The 26,856-nt window shown below is 40.1% G+C and overlaps 1 protein-coding gene across 5 annotated transcripts in view; it reads left to right on the plus strand.

Moving 5' to 3' along the window:
- Positions 1-25,735, plus strand: part of ASB7 (ankyrin repeat and SOCS box containing 7) — a 44,094-nt gene extending 18,359 nt beyond the window's left edge. For 2 of the 5 annotated variants that reach the window (XM_041418833.1, XM_041418837.1), the window contains exon 5: positions 7,384-11,056. In XM_041418833.1, coding sequence (XP_041274767.1) covers positions 7,384-7,523 — 140 coding nt within the window. In that variant the 3' untranslated portion in view covers positions 7,524-11,056. Of the gene's footprint in view, positions 1-497; positions 663-5,505; positions 5,620-7,383; positions 11,057-25,696 lie in introns of those variants that run through there. The other 3 variants (XR_005953727.1, XM_041418835.1, XM_041418836.1) reach the window with 3 other exon arrangements.
- The last annotated feature ends 1,121 nt before the right edge of the window (positions 25,736-26,856 follow it).

Here is a 26,856-nt window from a genome sequence, read left to right on the forward strand (position 1 = left end):
GGGGAAGAATCTTGTTTGTAAGTCTACTGCAATATGTATTTTCTAGAAAAAAAAAATTTACAATATTTTTGGACAATTCTTCTGTTGGAATTCTTCCTGAAACTCTTCTGAGGTTGGCAACAGTGCCTTGTTCGTGGGGCTTAACGGGAATTTCAGTTTATTTGAATCTTATACTAAGTGATTTATATAAAAATCCATAGCTGTAAGTTTTATATCTGCATCTGAGGTTTTGAAGAGTATATTCGGTAGTAAAACAGGAAATAGTTTATTTTTTTACAGTAGATTAACATTTTTAAGGCTAAAGATTAATAGCCATTAAATATCAAAGTTATCAAACCGATCTGTGTCTTCAAGTGAAAGCAGTTGCATGCTGCATATAAATGGGGTACTATTTAGTAGTCTGTGAGTAGCTATTTTTTTTTATACTTGGAAAACGTATTTGTACAGTTTCAGTTTCTCAGAAAACATCATTTGTGAATTTCTTTTTGTTTTGGTAGGTATTGTAATCGGTAATAATGGCAGCCTTTAGCCCAGGTCCCCGGTTGGGAATTACAGGCAAGAAACCAAGCTCTCAGAAATACTCAGTATTGGCCCTGAGAGTCTGCAAGAAGATATTGGATTTTGGGGGTTGACCCTGAAGTTCTGATATTCTTCCTGGTTACAGGTAGAGATTCCTTTGCTCCTAGAATAATTCCAAGAGGAAGTTATTCTATAGTTGTGTTTCAGTATTTAAGCACAAAGCTGGAAGTTAGGAACAACTGAGTTTTTGACCATGAGTCTGCTGTTGACTTGGTGTTCAGACTTGTGTGTTTTTCTTTTTCCCCTCCCTCTTTTTTACAATACAAAAATAAGCAAAGTCTCCCTGGGGAAAAAAAAAATATATTGAAGATGAAAACTGCTCAATAACTTTATTAATCACCTTCCTTCTCCTTATCTGCATTACACTTTCCTGTTTCAAAAAACATTTACTGGCAGCCACCACAGTACCTAAGATCATTTGATAAAGAGTTGATTTGGAGCAGTGTAAGTGTTTCCATTTTCATAGGAACCTGCCTCTTCAGGAGTGTTAATGCACTAATGCAAATTAAAGTAGAGAAGCACGTATATGACATATATGAAAGACAGAGGTACATAGAGACTATTTATTATTGGTAGTGTATATATTTATAAAATTAGTGTGCAATCACAGCCCTGGATGAAATTATTTATTTTGAAGTCGAATGGGATTTGAAACTATTAAAACTTATAAAACTAATGTGGGAGGTAGAAGAAATGCAAGCATTAGAAAAATATATAAGGGCTTAAATAAAGATACTAGAAATTTCAATTAGGATCTTTAAAGAAGGGGATTTTACAAAAGCCTGGAAACTTCCCCCTCCCCATAGCCTTCCTTTAACTGAATTTGTGTTCAGCTCAGGAGCAGGAGAGGCTGTGAGGAGCTGCTGGTCTGTGTGGAGGCAGAGCTCAGGAAATGATCTGGCCAGAGCAGTGTGATGTGGCTGCTGTGGAAACAGGTACCAAAGAACTCACTTCAGTTCTGGAGCAACGGTGAATTTAACTACAAATGTTTCAGCTGCATTCCTTTTCTAATTTTTCAAAGGGCAGACCTTTGGCTTTGACTAGAGATTGTAGTTTTGTATTTAAATTTATATAGCACTGTAAATATACAGAATAATTGAGACAGAAGGTCTGTTAAGGAAATCCTTAATCCTATACATCCTGTGTTTCTATCCCTTGGCTAAATCAAGATAACTTTTCACTAGGATTTTATTTTTTAGCTGGAAGAAGATTTTTTTAAAGTTTCTTTCTGCATAGTTTTAACTTTTATAAATACAGAAGTGTCATAGTGAATTAAGTAGATTTCTACATATTTTATTTCATGGATAATTGCAAAGGAAATGGTATTTTCATGTTTGTAATAACATAGCAGACCTTTACTGGAGTCTCAGGCTTTACTTGTTTCCTTGGGTGCTGCTGGAAATCTTGCAGTGATGATTGAGGTCTGCTTTGTCATCCAGTTACACAGGGAACTGGGATAAGGGGATTCTTTTATAATTTTCTACTCTACAGTTGACTATATTAAGTAGTTGAATCATATTGTGTAGGCATATAAGTTATTTACTTTGAAGGAATTTTTTAAGAGGCCTTCGTAAAAAAAAAAAGAAATACTATTTTTATATGTGGCACTTAAGGTACAGCCATGCTCTACTCCCATTTATACACCTATGCTCTACTCTGCAAAAATCATTTTAAAATAGCATAACAATGCATCTTAAGCCTGTCTTGATGTTCAGAGCACTTTACTTACTGCCTCCTAAAAATAGATAAACATTATGGTGCTGGAATTCTTAGCTGCATTTCCATAGCAATTTCAGTGAGACTGAATTTACAGAGATGTCACAATTTAAAAAAAAAATACCTTTGCAAGCATATTCAAATCTTAACAGGTGTATTTGGCAATGAAGTGAAGTATAACATTGAGCCTTACTGACATTCTGCTTTTTCATATAGGAATTTTCAGTCCAAAATGGTACATCATTTCTGTGCCAGATAGACTGAAATTTAATAGACATCTAAAACTCATTGGGGGGAATTATTTTTCAGAGACCAATAAAAACATATGTCAGGCTCAGACATTCTAGCAGAGGCATACTGAACACAAAATTCAATTAGAACTTTAAAATAGCTTGTATGATATGCAGTTAAAAACAGGACTCTCCGTGTCCTGTCGAGCTGGAGGAATTTGTTCACGCTCTCAAGCACACTCTGTAATTCTACACTCATCCCTCTCTGTCTGATATTAATATTTTAGATCTATAGATTTTTGATATTAGCTTTTTCTGATGTTTTGAATGCTGGAAATTATTCCAATAATCTTCAATTCTTCTGCTGCTGTTTTTTACAGAGTACAAGCAGTGCATTTCCTAAACTTTAGACCTACTCACTGAGCAGCCGAGTTCCCCTTCGGCTCAGCCTCTGTCACTCCCTAGGTGATCCCAGCCTTTCCCTGTGATCCCATTTTTGTACATCCTCCCCAGTGTGTTTTGTGGCTGCTGGGTGTGAGTTTCCAGTTGATAACTTCAATTATCTTTTTCATTTTCCCCCCTCAAAAAGCGAACAAATTCAGAACTCAGTTTAATTGCTGGCAGTAGCTGCATTCCCTCACCGCTGTGAAATAAGGGATGGCTTTAAGGGCTTGCTGCAGAAATAAATACTTTTCCTGATATTCTAGAGGAGCTGAGCTGTTGCCAGCATACATCAGTCTGGTTTCAACATATTTTGTAAAATGTTTCAGAAGATTTTTATTTTTAAGTTCCCTTTGTAGCTAAAAAGAAATTACCAAATGGTTTCTCGCTACTGTTTTCAGCCTTTCAGAATTCCCAGGAGGGGCAGAGGCTGAGTTTGAGAAATACCACTCTAAGGTTTTTTAGGGAGATGCATTAATATTGTAGAGAAAACTGTGGGCGGCTTCTGAAATATGTCACTGATGTTATTTTTCATTTTTAAATTTCTTTAGAATCAGCCTATCCACTTGAAACCAATGGCACTGATTGTTTGCTTTAAATGTACTTTTCTTTTAGTAGTTAGAACAATACATCAGATGGGGATCTTCTTGCAGCCTCCAATGTATTAATTTCAGTTATTCCCAAGTTTTCTCTTGGGTAACAGAAAGGTCAATTCATGATTGTTGCATTGCATTTTTACATGGATTTTTTTGCTCTCTATCTGCAGTGGAGGAAATGGGTAGGGATTCCTCTTTTCTAGCTTTACAGTACTGGATGAAAATCCCCAAAAAATTGTTGTCAGAGGCATCACAAATATGCCTTAATGGTCCTTAAATATAGACTTATTGGGTGAGTTACTGTTTTATTTCTTGGGAAGCATTGTCTGCAGAGGGAAGGCACAGGTATAAATTCAGAGCAGTTTTTACAGTGACACAGTTCTTTGGCCAGGCAGCAAATCCTAAGTGAAAGTTTTGTCTGCCTTTGGGATACAACAGCAAACTCTCAGATACCATACCAGAAAAATTTGGAAACTGCAAAAAGAAAAGGAATGGAGTTTTGAGTGGAAATTCAGATTAATTGTAATAATATTTTTTGCTGTTAAACATGGGTTTTTTTCCTTTGCTTTACCAGCAAAGGCTGATCTTTTAATAATAATTTAAAAGGCTCATTTCATTATTCAAGTAAAATAATAATTTAAGTAACTTTGTTAGCAGCTGAAGAACTGATTTAGGAAAATGCTTAAATTTTATACATACTGCAGTCTGCTGCATCTAGATTAGAAAAAATCAAAAATCAATTCCTCTTGATTCTTTAAAGTAATTTCTTCTGTTTGGAAGAAGCTTTTCTGTCAGGTTTGGGGCACTGTACACAAGAATTGCATTGGAGGGGATTTCTGTTTTGCCTTCCAGCACAGAGCACAAGCTCTGGAAGGCAAAAGATGAACTGTGCTTCTTTTTCCTGTAATTAATACTTCTAATTTATTTGATTGCTGCTTTAAAGCTTGCAAAATAAATTGACTGCAGCATGTAATGTTGTGATGAACACTCGAGCAAATGCAGAATAAGAGCAGCAAGGTGGCCCTTCAGGGATGTGCTGGATGTTTTCAAGGTGATCAGTAGTTTTATGTGGCTGTTTTGCATGATAGTGGTAATTAGGCCAATCGTACCTTTCATGTTTGTGGGGATTTTTGTTTCTTTCTCTTTTAATTCTCTTCCTTTCCAGCTTATTTGCCTGAACAACTTCCCAAACTTGTGATGCAGGATATAACCAAAGCTGCAACTTCCTAATCGTTTTTAAAGAGGACTTTATTCATCATTTAACTTGTCTTACTTTGCCAAGTTACTAATAACATTTTTCATTTGCCAAACTAAGGTTCACTGACATCGGTCCGTAATCCTTTATTTTTTTTTTCTTTTTCATTCAGATGCAACCAAGAATGAGTAAGTGTTCCAGACACCGTTTCTAATAAATCACAAATGCATTAATAACCCTGGAATTTGCAAGGCGTGACCTAAGACACCAGCAGCCACTAGATGTAGCAACTGGTGCTTAACACTGGAAATGTCCATTGTTAACACATTCCCAGGAAATATTTTTTAGGCTTATCAGGGGAAAATGTCATACATTTGATAATCAGGTCTTTTTGAATGAACTGATGACCAATTTCTTCTGGGTATTTTAAGTTGTCTGTTCTTTTATGTTCTCAAAAACCACGTAGGATGTTAATTAAAAGGCATTTATTTCTGAAACCAGAAATCAGTGTCTCATAGCTGATTTATTGTGTACTCTACTACAGAAAATACACAACGTCCTCTAGTCCTTTATCAGTTCTAATGCTGCTGTTTGCAGTGAATTTTTGCTTTCTGAACCCTGTTTTAAAGCATCACAACTATTTCTTTATCACCATTAAGATTGCTTGGTTTCTTACCAAAATAACTTTCCTTTCCCTGAAGTTTGAGCATTCTGCTGCTGTCTGAGTTGCCTAAATTCTTTCCTTCAGGTGGAAAAAAATTTGCCAAGAAGAAACCACTGGTGGATAAAGTAATCATTGGTCTGTGTTCTAAGTAATGGATGAAGGATTTAACTAAAAATAAATTGACATTTAGGTGGTGATAAGTATAATAAAAGTATTTTCAACTTACATAAAGGAAACTCAAATTTTCATGTTTTTTTAATTTGAAACCTAATTTCTTTAAAAGCAGGCTGGGACTATTTTCATGTGTTACTTCTGCTGGCTTGCTCTGGATAATTTTAGTGCTTAAGATAAATCCCAGTGTCTAAAAATCCCTACCTGTCTGTCAGCCCATTTCTATAGATACCAACAGAAGCACCTACATTGTTCAGGGTGCTGAGTATTTTGAATTTGACAGTCATCATGTCCTATAATGAAGTCTTGGCTTGGAGAAAAAAAAAATTAAGAAAAAGAGGCTTACACAGTTAAGCTGATGATCAAAATATTGATTAGCACAGCTTTGATGTGTTGCTGGAATAACTCCAAAAAAGCTGTAGCAGAATGAGGAAAAAGCACAAAGGCAGGCAGTTTGTTCAGAGGTTTGGAGTGGTTCCCATGGTGGGGGATGTTAGCTGGAGTTTTCAGCTTTGGGAAGAGGTACCAAGCATGAGTGGAGGATGGAGGTTTATATAAAGGTATGTAAAACCATGACTGGCATGGGAACAATTATTCATTCTTTTCCTTGTAACTCAAAGAATGGCAGGCATGCAACAAAGCCATCAGGAAGCAGATCTAAAATAAATAAAATTACTTTGCAGTTTTCCAGCCAACGCCTAATTATATTGTGAAATTTGTTGCCACAGGATGTTTTGGATACTGAAAGTATGAATGGGTTCAAAAAACACTAGACAGATTTACAAAGGGCAAGCTATTCACAGCTATTAAAGACATAGATCTGTGTGCAATCTCTGGGCTAGGAAGGCCCAAAGGCACCAGTGCTGAAAGCTAGAAGGGTTTATTGGGGCAGGATTTCTCAATGTCTGTTGTTCTGCTCTTTTCTCTTTCTTTCTTCCTTGGGATCCATTGCTGGGTGCATTCAGATACAAGACTTGATTAAATTTTCTGAGATTTTGGGTAGAGGGACCAAACCTCAACTGTTTCTCAAGGTGTTGGATTTTGAGTAGTTTCCTGGTAAGAATGAGCTTGAAAGAGAATTGACTATTTTGGAAAATCTTTGCCAGGAATGCTGAAGTTTGGATTTATCTTGGTTTATGGCAAATTTGGGCAAAAGGACAGCCTAGGACAGTGTGGTGTCAGTAAAGCTTTCCCTCTGTGGACAGTGGTTAATTCACATTTTCATCCCTTTCTGTTAGATGAGGGTTTGGCTGCCTCTGAAGCCCGAAGGCTTTGTCTTTTCATTAGAAGGGAAGGAAAACCCCAATCTGTAACTCTGCCACAGCTATCCTGGAATGACTTCTATAAATCCTCACTCTCTAAGGAAACTTCCTAGTCCTGTTACAGCTGAACTTAGAAGTTTCTGTCTCATTGTTTGAAAGAAAAGCAAGACTGAGAGGTTTTCCCCCCAAGGATAGAAAAAAAATCCACAAAAAGTTAAATGGAGGAGTTCTGCTGTTCTGTAATGCATAAGCATATGTTGCCACCTGGTGGGAATCCTCACATGGGTGAAATCACTTTTTACACTGGCATCAGTAAAATTATGTGCATATAAAAATGTTTTTAGGATTCATCCCTTGATTTCATTGAGTTCATTAAAAAGGTATTAACTTGTGATTCTCTTGTAATTTTTCCCTTCCCTCTCCCTCTTAGGAAACAGCAAACCCCTGTCATTTTGCAGAGTAAATGATGTCTTAAAATACATTTAAAATGTGATCATTTTATTTTTATGTGTTCCTTTTGTCTTTTCAGGGCAGCCCAGAAACTTGCAAGATCTATGCCGAATTAAAATCCGTCAGTGTATAGGCCTTCAAAACCTCAAACTGCTTGATGAACTACCCATTGCCAAGGTCATGAAAGACTACTTAAAACACAAATTTGATGATATCTGATATCCATGAAGAGAGGAACTGTGAGCAAGTTTAGTTCTATTCCAGATACTGAAGAGGCTTGTTGCCTTGCACAAAGTATATCCTATGCAAATTCTGATTTTTCTGTGAAGTCAGAAGGCAGGTATACACTTCCTTGGGTTTTTTATACCACACGCTAGAAGGTCTTAATTTTTGGTTTCTTGGTCCAAGTTTACAAGGTCCAAGCTTTCTATACAATATTGCATTTTAAAAATTGCTGTTGGTTTTCTGTTTGTTTTCACATTATGTGTGCAGACTTGCCGTGGAGATGGAAGGCAGCCCCTCGAGGGAAGTGCTTGGTTTGAGTTGGCATGCTGAGCAATGATGCAAGAACATAAAAGTCTGGAAATCAAGGCACCAGTCCTGCAAAAGGATACAGATAGACCTCCAGAGCCCTGTTTGTTAGGACCTCTGTCTCTGCCAGGTGTCTGTTCTTGCAGGACAGAGGGAAGAGGGGATAGTCGACATGTCCTTGGGTGCTGTATGAATATAATTTGGAAACTGAGGAAAAAAATGCAGTTACCCTGTTCAATTTGAGGGTCTATGGGTCTATACATTGGCTTTTTTTTTTTGGTTTTTTGGCATTTTTCTTTTCCTAATTACTGTAGTTGGGATGCCCAAAAAATTCAGGCCCTCTTTCCCAAGATTCCCTGTTGAATGGGCTGTTTGTAAGTCTGTTTTTACCAGTGACAGTACACTACAGAGAGGCATAGCCTCTGTATTTTTTACTTTAACTTAAGAGGAATCAAATTTAGATTTTTTTATTTTAAGCCAATGTATTCTGTTGCTCATAGAGTGCCTCCTGTGCAATAATCTCTCTGATGTGTTTTCCCTTGATGTGTGATTCCCCCACTATTCCTCATTTAGGCTCAGTGCATTATTTGTGAGAGCAGGAGCTGCTGCCCCACTGTAGTGTTGATGTGACATTACAGAAATGATGCAGCAGTTGCTGTTCATTATTACTCCCTGAATTTCATGAATGTATAACCTGCTTTATTTCACTTTCAGTTGAGATTTTATCTACGGGTTCTCAGCCAAATTGTGTCAAAAAAAAAAAAGGTAAATTGGCCAAACCCTTTGGTTTTAAAAGCAGCGGGGATGGGGGTGGGGGTTGTTTTGACCACTCTGAAATTCAGTTTGTTTCAGGTTAGAGAGCGAGAAGTGCACATAAGTTATTAACTGAGAAGACAAGCCCCACTGACACTGAGAGTTCAAATTTTGCAATTAATCTGAAAGCAGAAACTGAGAGGAGTGCTGAAATCTGGCTACTGAATGTGTCTTTCAAACCAGGTATTAAAAGATCTGTTGCAGAGTTTTGTTTCTGATCGTAGGAAAAAATTAATTTATGGATCAAAAGATTGGGCCAAAATGTGCAGTTGTTTCCCTCTTTATTTTCAAGGCATTACAGACTCAGCATAAGGTTCTTGCCAGTGTTCTCTACTTTTATTTTGGCATCTGCCTGGCTCCAGAAGAGCCCCTCTGATAGTAGGAGTGCTTTTGTAGCAATTGCACCAACCGAAGTGGGAGATGAAAGGAATGATGATGGCTTTTAAGTTTCACACTGTCACTTTCAAAATACTTAGTGTTAAAAATAGGAAAAGCAAGGTAAGGCAGGTAAACTCACATTATTTAACTCTGCTAGTTCCTTTTAATATTTGATAACCCTGGACTGCAGCTCCCTGAGAATGAACCTTATCACTGCTAATGGATGCACCGGAACCATGGCAAGCAAGGAGGATTAGCTGTCCCTATTGTGCCTGGCATTGCATCAGGTTTGCAGACAATGAGGGATTTTGGAGATTCATGGCTCACAGGGTTGGAAATGGGCTGTTGAGCCTTTTTATCTCCAGCTTGTACCGGTTCAAGTCCAGCTGCTGGAGCAGTGAGCAGGAGTTCACATCTCGGCAGTGTGAGTGAGCAAGTCCAGCCCAACACCCTGCACTGGGTTGTAGAGCTTGTAGTGCTTCCTCCTGGTTGTATCTGTGGAGTAGGGACAAGCTGTGGGCTGTGAGCTTGAGTGCATGGCCCAAATCTCTTGGTCCCTGTGGAGGGAAGATCAGCCATTCCAATCTTTGAGCTCTCCAGTGCTGAGACAGAGCAGACTGGCAGGTTTTAACACAAATCTTCCATTTTCTGACATGAAATCAGGAGCTTAAAACTGTTTTCTTTAAAAAAAAACAACAAACAGAACAGACTTAGTATTGTTCACTACACTTGTAAGTTGGTCTGAACCAATGTCCTTCCCCACTGAATTTTTACAGTAATATTTTCTAAGGTAATCTAGAGTATATTTTAGTTGCAATCTATATTAAGGCAAATTATTTGTTCTGTCTGTTGCTGTGACTGAAGAAAATTATGAAAGACTTTGTTGGTAACAAGAATGCTATTTAATGAAGAAATGTGTAATTCCATTATTTATTGTTTGAGGTTTGTTTTTTGGTTATTTCTTTTAAGTAACTGACATCTAAAAGGGAACACACATATGTTTTAGGCCAGTAAAAAGCCTTTCTTTTAAATTAATTTTCATCCTCTCCCCTCCCCAGGGTGGAGGGAAGCCCTCACCCTTTTTTTGCAATGCTAAGCCATCTCTTGTAGCTGGTTTCTCACCTTAATTCTTGCAAAGCACCACAGCACACGTGGATCTGCACCTACTGATAGTCCTGTGCACTATCTCTGGTTGTCCATGTGCTCAAGTGCAGATGAAGTGGGATTATTCACTGATGATCCTACCCAAATTTCAATAAGGGGGAATTCGGTCTTATTTTATTATTATTATTTTCAATATTGTGCACAAATATTTTGAAGAACAAACTGACCTTTGTTTTTCATTTGGACTAGAATGTGGAAGGAGAAGTGCATAATAGAGACTTGTGATGTAGCCTCGTTCTGTTACCTTAAAATTCACGGTTGAACACTTTTAATAAACCTTAAAAAATTGGCAAACACACCAAAGAATCAATATGAGTAAAAGACTCTGATCATTAACAAACTGCAAACCTCATCCTTTAAAACAAAGCAGAAAGTTTTTGTAAATATTTATGTTTATAAATGTACAGCAGAGTAAGAGTGTTTTTTAGATTATTTAATTACCATATTTCTAAACTATTTACATTATAGACAATACTTGTTAGTTTGAAAAGCTTGAGTGGGTTTGTTTTGTTTTGGGTTTGTTTTCTTTCTTTTTTTTTTTTTTTAAATTCACTATCACTCATGCTTGGAATAACTCTGGCTTCCTTGGGATAGCGTGGAAAATTCAGTTTTCTGGCTCTGGTTGGCAATCATAGGAGAAGACATCTGGACAAACTCTTCAGATAAATACCCAGAGGCAAAAGAAAAGATGTGGCATCTTTACCAGGATGGGCTGGTCTGAAGGAAAAAACCTGCCCACAAGTGCAGCTTCCATGCAATGCTGTGTTACCAGTACCATCATGTATTTTGTTCTTCCTTTGCAATGTAAGTTTTTGCTTTGGGTCAATATGAATTTAAAAAAAAAAAAAAAAAAAAGAAAAAAAAAAGAAAAAGAAAACCACCCCCTGCCATGAAAACCTATTTTTGGTTTATGTTCTGTTTATTTCTAATGTAATGTTTTAATAACATAATACCACTTTACACATTTTCTCTTCATGTTTGTCTGTCTCTTCTACTCCTGTTCCCTTCTCTGGGGTACATGATTCTGTAATGCATTTGGGACTCAAAATGCCCCCACAAATGGGAGTTCAGATGTCTCATGAGTTGTAATGTGATTTTTTTTAATAGTAAATATGGACAAAACCCTCATTGAATAGTTTGGGGCGGAAGAGACCTTAAAGCTCATCCAGTCCCACCCCCTGCCATGGGCAGGGACACCTTCCACCATCCCAGGCTGCTCCAAGCCCTGTCCAGCCTGGCCTTGGACACTTCCAGGGATCCAGGGGCAGCCAGAGCTGCTCTGGGGACCCTGTGCCAGGGCCTGCCCACCCTCCCAGTAAAACAAAACTCACTCTAGAGCTGGGCTTTGGAAGGGGGAACAAACTGGTCCTAAACTGTGAGTGGTTGGGTTTTCCCTGCTCACATTCCAGCACTGCCACTTCAGGGTTTTCTGACAGGTTCACTTTTCCTCCTCAAACCCATGCAGTGACCAAAATATAAAAATGAACCAGAGGCTGCATTTTAGGCTCTATTTGCTGCTAATAAAAAAGGGGGGTGCATATGAATATTCCTGACACACAAATAGAAACTGGAATGTTTGGGTTCAGTCATGAGAAAAATGTACAACTAAAAGTTGCAGTAAGGTTTTGGACTCTAAAAATTTGGGGAGGAAGGAGACTAGATTTCAAGACATTACAGCTAAAGGGTAGTAGGGGGGAAAATGCTGTTTCCATTGCTCAGTAGCAAACTTCACAGACATCACTGGGAGAACATTCACTGTTCAACCAGCAGTTGTGTTTAGAGCTGCTGCCTATGGTTTCTAACAGACTGGCCAGGCTTTGGCTGGGCTATACTGAATGCTGTGCTAAAGACTTTGTTCCTGTTTATGTATCATATTTCCTGTTTGAATATTCACTTGTGAAGTTTAAAACAATTAATGGCTAATGTTACTACTTGGAAAAACCTGATTTACAAGCTGTTGACAAATGATGTGTTTAGAATATACAATCTTTATATATATTGTTAGAAGTGGGTGATAGAGAAGTGTACTTATTTTATATGGCAAAACATGGGGGTTTTTACCATAGTGAATAACAAAAAATTAGAACCTTTGAAAGAAAAATTAACAGAGCACAGAACAGGCTCTGCTGTTTCCTTTCCCAGACAGGCTGGAGTAAAGCATTTAAATTCTCTTTGCTCAAGTCTTTCCCCTCTGCTTTGGTTGGGGCTACTACTACCTGAAAGATTTTATCCTGGTCTGGAAATTGGAATAGACTAAAGTTTGCTTTTTCCTTTATCACTGGCACACTGAGCCTCTGCTGTCGGATTCTACTCCTTGACTTATTAGCCAAAGTAAAGCTCAGCATGTGATTTAATCCCAGGGCAGTAAGAAACAAAGCAGGTATATGCACTGCTTTATGAAACCATGCTACCAGGAGTTCTTCAGCCAGAGCATTCCCCAGGGAACCACAACGTGCAGCTGGAACAGCAAAAAACTGGGCTCGAAAGCTGTGCTGACTTTTATTGGGATGTCTCCAGCTGTCTAGTGAAGAAGTCAGAGCTCCAGCTGTTTCCTCCACATCTGGGCTCTCTAGTGCTGCTAGCTGCTGTTTGTGAGGTCCCAGGTAAGTTCTGAATGTTGTCATGTTTGCAAGAAGGATGTTTGGCCGTCTCCAGAGGTGCTTGTAAAGGGTCTGGAAGCATTTCTGAGCCTTCTTCAGACTTGCAGGTTTCTCATGTGGTGGAGTTGGTGTACACTTAAAACAGGTGGGTTTGAGACTGATGGGTGCTACAAGGTCAGTGTTTCCCTCACTTTTGACTTTATCTGCTGCAATGTTTTTGCAGACCCCTCAGCATCCATTAAATAGTCCTAAAAGGAGTGAGAAAGATGAATGAAAGGAATCTTATAGGCAGTAGGTTATACAAGAGTAAATATTTTTAGGAGAAAATGTAGGTCTGTAAGCAACTGATCTACAGCAAAATAATCTTATTTCTTAAATACCACAAAATTTGCCATAACTCTTCTATTCTGACTTGCAAAAATAGAGTTTATTTGCAGTCTTAATAGACTCCAAATAGATCATCTCCTGTTCTGTCACAAGTAACTGGAAGTTAATGGATGTGTTCTGCTAAATTCTCTCCTCATTTCTGAATGGACCATTATAACTCCACCGAAGGTGGTGGTTACTCAACATTTAATCTGGTGTGAAAGAGCAAATAATTGCTTTGGATGGTCAGCTTGCAGTCCTGCTCCTTGTTTTATGGCCTAATGAGGAGAGTATTTTTGGAAGGTTTTTGCGAAACACTTTGTGAAGGAGCACTAGGAGGGATTCTGGAGTTCAAGCCAACTTTATAAGCAACCAGCAGACAATTTTATTTTTCTCCTGAAAACATTGCCTCTTTTGCTAGAGTTGCTAAAACTCTGGTATCTAGTCCTGAGCTGGTGAGAAATTTGAGTTTGATGTTCCATTCCATATCTTAACAAACAGCAGATTGAAGTAGATCTGCAATGAAATGTAAACTCATTTTATTTTAAAGACTTAATTAATTTTTAAGCCATTAGAGATTAAATTTTATATACATTAGTGTAACAACAAGTTCTTACATTCTTTGCTGAATGTGTGAGTGCTTGCAGTCTGCAGTCACAGTGTGTTTAAAATACAAGGTGCTGAGTTTGAATAGCATCTCTGGATGCTCTGGGTCTGGAACTGTCAGATCTGCCCTTCTCCATAAGTCAAAGGTGATGCTGGAAAATGTTACTGTCCAAGTCTTGTCCACCTACAAGCCAATGCAAGTGGGATTTTTAGGTTCTCATCTGTTCCTACCTGATTATAGCATTTGCCTGCAGTAGTAGAAATTTAGATTTAGCTTCATCTAATGCTTGATTTTCAAACCTCAGAGTTCCCAACAGCAGGATGTGGGTTACTGAAAATGACTTCCAAGCTGTGTCTGTTTCGAGCAGCCCAACTTGAGATCCATCCCCTGGCTCTCTTGGATATTGCTCATCTCATAATGGGTTTTAATATAGCTGCTAGGAAGCAAAACCAAATAATTTTTAGAGAGCAGTCAGTCTGAAAATAAAGTGCCCAGGATGTTTGGTAAGAGGATGAAGTTTAGATGTGTGTGGGATTGTGTGAGGGAGAGAGCAGAAAATGTGCCTTTTGATCTTACAGAAATGTTTGGTATGTGGGTTGTTGGGCTTAGAAGTTTGAATGTCCTTAATATAAAATAATCTGTGTGAGTATTTGAGTCTGTTCCTTTTCAACTTTGTGTGAGTTATTTAATAGTTAGTGAGCCAGAAAAAAATCACTGTTTTCTGATGGTTCAGGCACCCTCCTGATGAGTGGAAGACTTGAATTAAAAGTTCCCACTCTGAACCAGGCAAAGCAATTAAGGATGGGGATTTGTACTCACATTCCCACCTTTTAGTGCTGTGATTACAGATTTGTTAAAATTGTGCCACAGAGAGAGAAAATACCAAAACTGTTACACAATCTCTGAGGCTGACCCCAAAAGGTCGTTCAAAGCAGGTTCCCAGCTGGATGGAGTCCAGTCCTGATGTCTCCTGCTCTTGTGAACAAATGACTGAAGCTCATGGGGCTTTTTTGTCCTTACTTATCTGTAATCCACCTGAGAAAATTAACCCAGGCCTCTTCTGGTTCCCTGGGCACCTTCCCTGGAGCTCTGGTGTGTTTGTGTTTGGATGCCACATCCATGGAGGTGCTCCAAGCCAGGCTGGAAGGGGCTTGGAGCAGCCTGGGGTAGTGGAAGGTGTCCCTGCCCCTGGCAGGGGGTGGCATGAGATGAACTCTCAGGTCCCCCCCAACCCAAACCAGTCTGGGATTCTGTGGGGACCCACCTCCTTCCACCTCTTGTCTTTGGTATCAAAGACTTTCTCTCCCTCTTCACAACTTGTGTTCCACACCTACTGAGGAGGATGGGGAATGAGACTTTCCTTGCTCCAGAGGAGATCATCCTAGCAGGTGGATTGAAAGGTGTGTAAGTGCAAAAATCCTATGTGATGTCAGTTTTTGTGATATTGCTTAGGACTTTGCTTTCTTGGCTAAAGACTCAATACTTTTTTTCATAAAACCAGAATATCTTACCCTTTGTTTTCATTGACTTCCATTCCAGCGTTTCATTCCAGATCACTGATTTATTTTATGTTTTTTTTAAGACTCTAACACTTAGCAAAGTTCTTTCACATCACAACCAGTTACAATTTTAATGAATCAAACTGATTAAGGGCACCAAAAAATGTTACAGTGACATATCTGCATTATTAGTACTATATCCTGTAACTCTGCTTTTAATTTGTTCATGTCCAAGTAAATTAAATTAAGGGGCTGTTTTAGGAACCTCATCAATTGTTTTCAGCCAATAGTAGAAAACACTTTATTGATTCCAAATAAGAGTTCTTTGAAAGGTGTCCAGATAGGGGCAGTTTCAATCTTATCTGATAAATAGCTTCAGATTGTCTTTGCTGCAAATTGAATCTTGTGGTTTGTGTTTTCTTCTTCCTGAGCTTGGGTACCCTGATTATTATTTTTTTTTCCTCAAGCCATTTTGCCAGAATTTTTGAAATCTGCCATTTTGAGCAAAGAAGGACTTTGCTCAACTTGAATTGCTTTCATGATTCATTGATCTTCCTTCAGTCTTTGTAAGAGAAAAGCTTTTAATGAGAACAGACTCCTTCTTTCAAAGGGCATTTTTAATGCCCCCTATATTTTGCCCAGATGTTCAATATTTTATCCAGTATTTTGTTAATTTGTAGTTAGTTATCTGGTCAATAAAATGGCTTTTTACCAGATACATGGAGCATAACAGTTATTAGTTATATTGGTATACAGCTGAACTTGCTGGCTTTGAGTATTTCCTGTGCTTCATAAATACTTGTATAATCTGTTGTGCAGGCTCAGCTGTTCTTAATTCTAATGTGATTCATATTGTGCTTAGAAATCTGACATTCTTGGCTTGTCAGAAATATTAATATATGTTAGTGCCATATCTATCGAAAATTGACATGTTTTGTGCAGGGCCTTAATTTTCACTTCTTTATATTGCAGCATTCCATATTGAGCAATGAAGCTTTGTTTGCTTTTAAATTTCCCTCTCACCTTCAGCCCTGAGAAACCAGAAATAATTAGATTATATCTTTCTCTTGGCTCGCATAGTTTTCACTTGTAGTGAATTATGCCATGCAAAACTATCCCTCCAGTGAGAATTTGGTTGTCATTGTTAAGAGCTACATCTGGACTGTGTAATGCTTCGTGTGTTGCACTACAAAGAGTCTTTGCCCGTGGCTCAGTCAGAAATGTACCTCACCAGTGAGCTGGAATAGCTCTTTCCTCTGCAAAAGTGCCACAATTCACCTCCCCATGTCTTTCTGCTCTGGATAAGGCTGATGGAGAGACAAAAATGTTGCTCTAAACTTCCAAAACTGAAATGATCCTAACTCTTACTAGCTCAAAGTATTACAGGAGCGTTGATCTCCATGTGGACAAGTCCTATTTCTTCAGTGGGTGATGGAAGTTCAGACTTCCACCTACTTGAGCCAAATACTTCTTCCTGGTAGCTGGGTGAAAGTTCAGCTTCAGGAAAGAAGTTTGAATGCACCTTTAAGGTCTGTATGGTGGTGAATGAAAAGCCTTTTCTCTCCAGCCCCTTCTGTGTTTAATTACCCAACCGCAGAGGAGCTGAAGCTTTTGTTTCCAGGTTGAGTCCTGATTTCAGCTGGGAAGTAATGAATGTTGCTGTCTCTCTGTACAGTCTTTCATCTTGCTGATGATATCATTTTCTTGTATAATCATGGGGGTAGTAAATGATTCCTATTCATACTTGCTCTTTAAAATCAGACTTGAAGATTCCCTCGCTCCCCACACTGGTTTTGCTGCTGTCCCCTCTTTTGCCTCACTCTTTACTGGTACAGACCCACCAGGTCTTCCCTGAGGCTGTTTTGATTCTGATAAGGCACTGCCGACCCTTCTCTGGAGGATTCTCTTGGTTGTGAAATAACAAAGTAGCATTGCCACTTGGTTGCCCAGAGGAGAACACAAAAAACGTGTGGACTTTGATTTGGGGTGTTTGTTTGGGTTCTTGTTCTCCCCTTATCTTCAGGGTTCAGAGACCATCAAGTGCTCCAAGCAGAAGTGCCCCTGTTGGCAGAAACCTTGGTGGTTGCTCTAATTGCATTAAATTCTTCCTTGCATTAGAGTCATGCTTAGAGCTGGTGCTGGAGGAGACTCTTGTTGAAACAAATCTGGACTGATACTGAATTGAGGTAGCAATTGAGTGCTGTCCTTTTCTGTCCATGCAGAGGAAAATGCATAGCTTGAAGCCTCACGTGTCTTAGAGTTTCCTGTCCACATCCATGTCCTCTCCCATCTCTTTTTCCCAAATCTATTACAGAATCAGCAAAGTCAACTATTCTGCATTAAAAAAAAAATTTAAAAAAATTACTTGGAATTGAAACCTTGACTGCCTGTTTTGTGTACTATTAAGAAACTTGGGCTTTTATTGTAGTGTGTAAATGAAGTAAGGCTCCACAGCTGGCTGTCCCTGTCGGGGTGGTGGCATCTGTTCCAAGGGCAGGAGATGAGCTGACGCTCTGTGAAGTTCCCTTGACTCATCTGCCTTACCAGAACATACCCCAGCATGGATATGTCATGGCTTTTGAGGAGGATTTATTCTCAGAGTAGCTACTCACAGCTGCCTCTTATTCCTGCCACGCACAGATGTGAGGTTACTGTAGGGTTCTTCCCCAAAATGATGGATTGTCACTGGGACCTTGACTTCTGCTCCCACGGCGGTTCATGGCCATAAAAACCACTTTGTTCAAGAGTAGTGGCTGTAACAAATAAGCTCAGCTAAACCCTTGCTTTTTCACTTTTACTGATTTCACTTGTCTGTTGTATGATAGGAGTTCATACAGAGAATTAGATTTCAGTGACTTTGTTTAAACCTCCTTATCCTTGTCTAATTAAACTGAATGCTTTAAAGATGATTCATACCACTTGACACCCTTGTATCTAAATGCTCTTTCTTTTAGATGGAAAGTGAAGGAAATGTGCAGACTAGAAATTTAAATGTCTCTTCCTTTCAGTTACTGGAAAAAGGGGGGCTTTGGGGGTTTAGGTATTTGCTTAAGCTTTCACTAGAAACCACTGTGCTTTTCCAAGATCTGGTGTAATGATAGCCAGCTCCCATAAACACAGTTTCTTTCCCATAAAATGTTTCTTAAAGGGAAGAGTTCAAAAGCTGTGACCATAATCCCTGTTTCAGTGCAGAGTAGCTTCACCACCTGTTGCAGAGGAGCACCAGCACATTTTGGAGGTTGTGGCTTCACCCTTTGGTGTGACCACACTTCGGCATGTTGGTAGGACCCAGGGCTAGGTACAACCTTCCCTCAGTTCTACCCATCTCCCCATGCTTCCAGCTTTCTGTTCTTGGCAATTATGGTGTACCCCAGTGAAAAAGCTGGTGGAAAAGGGGAGCAGGACTGTTTGATGCCCCACCACAGGACAGCTCTGGCCTTGCGACAGATTTTTGTAGATTTTGTCAGCTCAGTCAACAAGGACGCACGGAAATGAAAGTTTTCTGCCATGTAATGAATGCTTCTTGCTAAGCTACCAGGAATGGCTTGGTTTAGCATAACATTTTGTGTACTGTGCCTTCCAGAAGGCGTGGTGTGAGTAACAAAGGCAGGGTTGAAAGATGCCATGGGTTCCCTTCCTCCTCATGGCAGGACTTAATGATATAAAGAGCACAGTATTTCATTGATGTTTGTTGCCATTTCTGCTTGTGGGCTTTTCACAATACTGTGGTCAGGAAGATGACAAGATAAAGGATGACTAGTGTAGATCTGCTCCGTCTTGTAAAATAGGAATAATTCCCTTTTCTGATTATATTTCCTCTCCCCTCCCTTGGAAAAGATGACTCAGAAATCCATGACAAAGGAAATAAGTTCATTTGAATTTCTATGGAACCTTGAAAAGCCGCTTTTATGAAGTCCTGTTAGGAGGCTTTCAGCAGTGGCCTTTGACAAGAGCAGGAGGCAAAACCGAAACTCATGGTCCAAGTCTTCGGTGTCAGTGGGTTGCCCTTGGCTCTTGCTCGGTATTGCAGATGGAAAATGAGACCATTACTCATTCTTGGGGGTTTGCTGTGGGATCCAAGTCTTCAATAGCCATAATAGTAGAAATCTCTACCATACAAGGAAAAATTACTGTTAGCTAATCTCAAAAAAAAAAAAAAACCCAGCACAAATCTACTTTTTGTCCATTTGGAGATGAGAGAAGAAGGAACCGGCTGAATGTAATGGCTTATTTCCCTGTGCCTTTAGAAAATTTCTAATGTTCTTCTAAGTAAGAATTTGTATTCAGCTTTCAGTTTTGGCAGTGTATTGAATGATGATCGTACGCATTCAGAAGAAAGACTTTTCTCTTCTTTGAAACAGAAGTCTCCAGAAGATACAAAGATGAAAATGTGCCTGTTCTCAGTCCTGTATGTGTGTTTCAGGAGCAAAATGGTGATTCTCTGTTCCCAGCATGATGTGAAAACATGCAGGGTGCTGAAAACAAGAGCAGCAGTTTATCGCTACATTATGGATGTAGAATAGGTGCATCTGCATGAATAAACTGATATTGCATCAATGGGCTCTTCATGCCAAAAGAAACTCTGGCTGCCCTTGCCAAAAGTTAACGTTTGAGTTGCCATCAGATTTGCAATTTGTCTGAATTCAGTTTTTCAACCTTTGCTCTCTATAATTAATTCTGCTCAACTGTCGCTGATACCAACAGTTTTTTCTGGTTAATACAACTGAGAAAAATGTGGCAAATTTTCGTTTTTTCCTTTTGGATTGATTGTCTTGAAACACAAGTTCTAAAGAGCAACCTAATGTATCTTTAAAAGATGTCCACCTGCTTTTGGGCCTGAGTTTGGAGGTGTTGGACCCAATGTTCGACAGCAGGGCCATCTCTGAAGTTTGGAGAAATCACTTCGAGTTCAGGCTGTCAAGTTATTTCAGTAAGTCAAGTTTCTCTATGCTGAATTTACTGTATGTTTTTAAAAGCCATTTTTAGAGCCATATTTAGAGAAAAAATGTCATATATGATAGGTCTGGTTCTGTGTTTCTTTTATTTAAACAGTTCTCAAAATAACAGGTGGCAATAAGAAGGCAAATAATGGAAATTATATGAGGCCATGCCTTGAGAAATACTTTTTCCTTACATCAACATTTGAGTTTATTTCTCCAGGGTTAAAATCTGACAAGTGACTTCTGCACATTTTTCCTAATTTTATGCCAGTCTGCATCTGTGAAACTCAGCACTCGGTCTCTGTAGCTTGTTTATCTGGCCCAAACCCTGACATTTCTACTATTAAAAATATTTAATTTCATTAAAAATACAAGGAGCAGGGGAGATTTTGCAGATAATCCTTGGACAGGGTCACTTCTGGTATTTTTTGAGCCAGTTGTTTTTGCTAAGTGGCCCACAGAGCCCGTCGGAGGCCTGGGAATCGGCGCTGGGTCGCTGCTGGCAGCCGCTGCCGGGGTCCTCGCCCAGGCAGGGGACAGGGCACGGTGTCACTTGGCCCTGCCACGGCCACTCCTTTCTCATGGCTCCCCACCAAAGCTGACCCCGAGTTTTCCAGACTAAACATTCGAGATGTGTAATGGCTGTTTTAGGGTCAGGAAGGACAAGAAGCGACCGGGCTCAGCCTTGGGAGTGTTTCTCTGTATCTTCCTGGCTTGTGCTGGAAATGTGCATGTCTGGTGGAGTCTTTAAAGATGCATAATCTCTATAATGAAGCCTGCTCTTAATTAGCAGTTTGTTTTAATATGAGCATTTGCATTTTGGATTCTGCCTTCCAGCTCATGTAACTCAGGGCTGTGTGTTTGCAGCAGTTGCCTGAATACTGAGGGTTTTCCCCTCAAACCACCATTCCTTATTGAGGGTTTCTAACACTTTTTTGAATATAAGCACAGTGGTTAATAGATTGTTCTCTGCTTGAGTTCACTTCAGGCAGCTATTTGCATGCACTCTTTTTTGTAATAACAGAATTAGAGGGTGTGTTAAAAAGACTTACAAGCAGCAGATGAAGCAATAAACAAGCAAAGAGCATTTGTATGCAAATGCTCCAAGTGCTTTGTCATGTTCTGGGATGTGTTAGCCACCTCCATGCTTCCAAAACTTCATCCCCATCAGCTCTTTGTGCTGAGGCTTTGTGCCAAAGCCTGGTGAAGTCAATGGGGCTTCCCATCACCACTGGTGGGCTTTGGACTTGGGTCAGGGAGAGGAAAGAAGCAAATTGTTACCAGCCACTCTGATTTTGCCAGGAGCTTCCCTGTATTAGAAAGGATTTTCCTGTGCTGGCAATAAAACCAACTCACAAAAAGAGTGGTCCAGCTTTGGAAATTTTTGTTGTCACCTGTATTGGCCACTGGCTTGATCTGGTGACCTCAAGAGCTGAAAGCATTGAGCCTGTTCTGCCTGCACAAGACAGCCAGCAGCCCCTCGAGCTGGAAATGGGAGAGATTAGCAGTTTTTGTAGCTTCTGGCACAAAAAGAGGACAGGAAGCCTGTTGACCAATGTGTCAGAGCTCAGTTTCATTGTGTACAGCGTATGAGTCTGTTTGTAAAGTTGTCCCTGAGGTTTTCAGAGTAGGTGATTTCCATCCTTCTCCTCCATCCCTTGTGCCTGCAGTGTCTGGTGTAAGCTATGAGAGCCCTGAGAAATCCCTCTGTTCCTCAGCTGAGACAAACTGGAGCACTTCCAAACTCCATCCCACCAGTGCAGTTATCTTTTTATTACCAGGAATTCCAAGGTGCTGTTGTGCTGCTGGGAATGAGTGAAATCTGTGTTGGTTTTATACGGCTTTTGAGTCGTTCCAATGACTCTAATAAGCTGCTTTGCATTATAGGACAGGCAGATCAGTATCTCAGGAGACCTCCTAAGTTTGGCTCTTTTTCCTTGGGCTTGATAAGCAGGAAGGATAGTCCCTAATGGGAGGAGAGGGAAGGAAGGAAGAAGGAGACATGTGGCATGTGCAACCTGGAAAACTTGTCTCTGAGCTTGACTTGACTCCATCCAGGGAAGGAAGCTGATGCTAATGGCTCTGCATGAGATAACAAATTATCCTGGAGCATGTGTTTTCTGTATTCATTACAATATGTCTTGAGGGGTGGAGGAACAGGATGTATAGTGTATGCTTATTTCTGGAGCCTCAGGAGAGCTACCCAGATGTTGAAAAGAAGTAAGGAAGGGTTGGAGATAAAGGAGAAAGACCTCCAGGGTGGGACTGTAAAAGCTGATCCAGAATAGGAGTCATTGTGTTTTGCTCACAGTCACACCAGCTGGCTTCAAGTGGCAGGAGAGCTTTCCAGAGAAGCTGTGGACAGTAGGAGGATAAATAAGGAATTTGGTCCAAAAGGGTGAAACAAAAAAACCTGAGGTCTGCAATACACCCAGAAATAATTATTTAGGCAAACTGTCCTGAAGAACAGCTGCTGGGTAGCTTGCCCTAATGCAAGCCTTAGGTGTAGTCAGAAATATGATGATGCTCTGTTTGTTGATAGCTGTTGTCCAGTTGTGTTCAAAAGGACTTTTAAGGAAGCACTCTGGTAATCCCATTGCCACGTGTGTTGGAGCTGGTTCCCTCTGTGCTTGGCTGTCAAGGACTGCAGCAATGACTGATGGAACTCACTGCACTTGATCATTGTGTGCTTGCAGTGTATGTTTTTTAAATGAATTATCCCATTCTGGTCCTTCCCCAGGGCTTTCCTAAGATTTTCCTTCTGTCCTGTGTAGGCTCTCTGCAAGGACAGCAGTAGGGTTGGTGCAGCAGCCCCACTGACCTAGTGTGGTTGCCTGGTGATGCTTCCTTTTGTTCTTACTTCTCTGGTGATATTTTGCTGTATTTTAATTTAATCTCTGCTAAAACCACAGTTCAGGATCTCTTCTGTTGTCTGAGCATGTCATGATTTCTTATCCTAATCAAAGGATATCTATTTCTTTTGACACACACACTGCTGTAGAGAAAACTCCCTACAAATTGAAAAAAAAAATAAATTCCAAGCTTCCTCACTATTCCGTCATTTTGTGTATTTGCAAGAATCCAGCTGCTGCTGCTATTACTAGGTAAGGAAAGCCCAGAACATCTGGCTTCCTTGTGAGTAATATTGTGGTTTAGTTGTCCTGAATTCTGTGAGTAGTCATTTAGTCTCTAGTCATTTAGTTATTCCCAAAAAAAAAACATAACCTTGTAAGATAAGGAGTTAGGACCCAGTTTTCTGCTGTCACTGATCTGTTCCCATGCCCTTGCCTTTCTCAAATTGGATTTTCAGAAGTGAGTTGTGCCTTAGCAAAGCCCTTCTTGACACAAACTTCTTGGATGCATCGATCAATCAAAGAGACTGGGAAGACCACAACCTTTCCAGAGTCCCAAAGCAGGTCACTCTTCCTCTACTTCAGGGAAAACAGAGATAATCTACAGGGGTACCTTTTGATGGCTTCAGCAAAATACTTGAAAATGGCAAAATTTGATCCAAACTGCTGTAACTTCTTGCGTCTGTTGGAGTGAAGTGGGCGGATGAGGAGAGTAAATCAGCAGAGAGCTGTGAAGGCCAGGATGATGGGCAGTGCAGTGCAGCTGACAGATAATGGGATGACATCATCCATTTCCTGGAAAATGAGACATTTCTGGCCAAATTATTCCAGACCCCGAGTGCTTAAGTGAGCTGGAGAATTCCTGGAATATTTTAAGCAGATATTTCAGTAGTCTAGGTGTAATGTGATTAAGGATGAGTAACAGCAAGATATGAGTCAAGATGAGGATTTCTGGTAACTCTTCTGTAGGCCAGTGAGAATCACAGGCAAGGAGAGAGGGAAGTTGAGAGAGATGGGCAACATGTGAGAAAAATGTAAGTCATTTAACCTTTTCCAGTTGAGACTGGAGAGCTCTGAATAAGATTTTTTTTTCCACTCTATAGGAATGCTCATGAATTGAAAGTGCTGGAACACCCAAAAATTCCATGAGGGAGGCAAAGATTAGAGAACAGCAGAGAGCTTCCATGGTTTGGAAGAATGTGCTGCTGAGATTTTGGAAAAGGTGATTCTTGCATTTTGCACAGTGGGGAAGATGATAATCAGGTTACTAATTTCAGTTACAGGTTACTAATTTCAGTTGCCTTGTGTGGATTTGATGTTTATGTCCAGTTGTAACACAAGGACAGAGAACTTAGAGACAGGCTCAGCCTCAGTGCTGGAAGGTGGAAAGAGACTCGCTGGATATTGCAGAGAACTCAAGACCAAGAGGGATTTTACTTGCCAGTTGTTTGATTCCAAACTTAACATGAAAGAAAATACTGGATAAGGAATTTGTACATGTATTTCCCTGGTGATGAATATAAAGAAGATGCAGCACAAGGTTTGGTACCTCGGGGTGGGAGGATGGAGGAACTGCTCCAGCACAGGGATAAGGATGCTGATGAGCAGACACACCTGGATCAATCTTGCTGAAGAAGGTCCTCCCAGAAGAGCAAGCTGGTTTGAGTTCCTCTGACAAAGAAACCAAGAAAAACTTAGAATTTATTACAGAGAGAAAAAGAACATACAATGTCAACATTAACAAACCTTTGTAACACATCCAACAACTTTCCATCAAAATCTTCAGAACCATAAATATAAGCCAGGGCTGTACATGCCCCGTGCAGCTGCTGAAATCCAGGTGCTGGTATGTTAAGACAGGACCTGCCTGTCTGGGCTGCTCACAGGTAATTGTGCTTGGGAGGCTCTTTAAAAGACAAAAAATGTTCCCACCCACCCTGAGATGTGTGTCACACTCACAGCACTCTGTGCTCAGCATGTCTGGCAAAGGGAGCTTGTCCTTTCTCATTCTTGTGAGATCAGTTGGTCAACAGTGTCTAATTATCTCAGTCGTGAGTGTCTAATTATCTTGATATTTATTGACTGTTTCGACTTGGTGTTTACAGGCTGTTTCCTAGGAGGAGACATGGAGTGTGGGTGGATGGAGGGTCAGGGAGGGCAGAGAGATGGTTGGGACTGAGTACAAGCCATATTCTGGTTTTTGGGAAATTAATACCTTTGTGAAAGTGAAGCCCCGTGATCCATACGGAAGTGTCTTCTAAATGTCAAAGGAAATCAGTCCCAAAGGATGGGGAGCTGCCCACAGGAGAATTCCAGTGGAGTATTTGGTAATGAGATCCCAGCTTGGCTGGGGATGGCAACTACGTGCAACATGCTCTGCTTCTGGTTTTTAATGGAATTTTCTGGGTTCTGCAGGTGTGAATAAAGTGTATCCTTAAGTGTTCAAAGCTTCATCTCAAACCAGCAGCTGTCAGTCTGAGCAGTTGCCTGGCAGATGGAACCTCCTGGCCCCCTCCAACCTCCTGTGCGTCATCTTCATTATCACTAAATTAGCCGTGTTGTCATGTGGGATCTTAGGAAATGTGGTTTTCTTTTCCGTGAATCCAGAAATATTAAATGACGTGATGTTCTTGTTACACAAGGTGGAGGCAGGAATGGAGGTGGAGCAGAGCAGCACTCTGAGAAGGAGTAAGGAGCTGTGGCCAAAGCCTTGAGGAAAGTCAAGGTAAATAATGCTTCTGTTGCCCTAGGAAAACTAACAGGTAGGAAACAAGACCTGGAATCATACACTGAATATATAATATTATGAAATTTCTATAATATGAAATATGTGCACGGCATTTAAATTCCAGGAGAACAACTTTGTCAATGTCTATGTTGCTTTCTGAAATACTATTAAGTAGAAAGCCAAGACCCAGGCCACCTGATTATGGGGCTAATAGTTTTTATAGAGTTGTTTTGAATTGCTACACATTATTGAAGAGAACAAAAGAAGATGTTTTGTGTGGATTAGTCTGTGCAGATTTCAGATGTGCAAATGCATGCAAGTAGCAAAATATTGGTGAAAAAGCCCTGTCATGCGGGTGCTCCTTGATCTTTTAAGTTGGTCAATAAACAAAAGCAGGTCTAGAAGAGGCAGCAAAGCCTTTTGTGCTGAGCAGGACAACACAGAGACTGAATCTCCCCAGAATCTGGAAAAAATGACAGTAGTTTGTATGTTTTCCCATTGGAAAGGAGGAGGGGGTGGCTGTGGGTGTCCCAAGAACCATCTGCAGTGGGTTGGGATCAAGCACAGGGAACATGGACATGCTGTTCTCTTCCTTAGTTTATGTTTTTCAATCATAATAGACATTTCATTTTGACAGTAGCTGCTTAGAGGAATTTCAGATGAGGGCATGCATCACCATATCTGATCCCTCCTGGTGGCTGCTGCTGGTTTGTTGCATATCCATCCCACAGCCCTCTCTGCAGCATCTGCCATTGCTTCCTCTGCTCTTTGCAAATCCCTCATAATCTGGGGTCTGAAACATCCCAGACAATCAGTTTCACTATGGCATTACTATTGTGCAAGAAACACACTTTCCTTTTCTGACTGATCATTTAATTAGTTTTACTCTAATTTCTTGATGTAATGAGAAAGGAGTGAATTGTCTTTTCAGCTTTTCCATTTGATTCGTCTTCATGCTTTACCTCCAGTTATCATTCATGCAGCATACAGCCTGTTTTTATCACTCTTCTGGTTTTCTTACAAATTCCTGAGATGTAGGGAAGGGCAATTCCAGAGCTGGGTGCCATGCTCAGA

This window comes from Onychostruthus taczanowskii, unplaced genomic scaffold (assembly GCF_017590055.1).
Source record: "Onychostruthus taczanowskii isolate IOZ18803 unplaced genomic scaffold, ASM1759005v1 scaffold6, whole genome shotgun sequence".
In the NCBI taxonomy this organism is placed as follows: Eukaryota; Metazoa; Chordata; class Aves; order Passeriformes; family Passeridae; genus Onychostruthus; species Onychostruthus taczanowskii.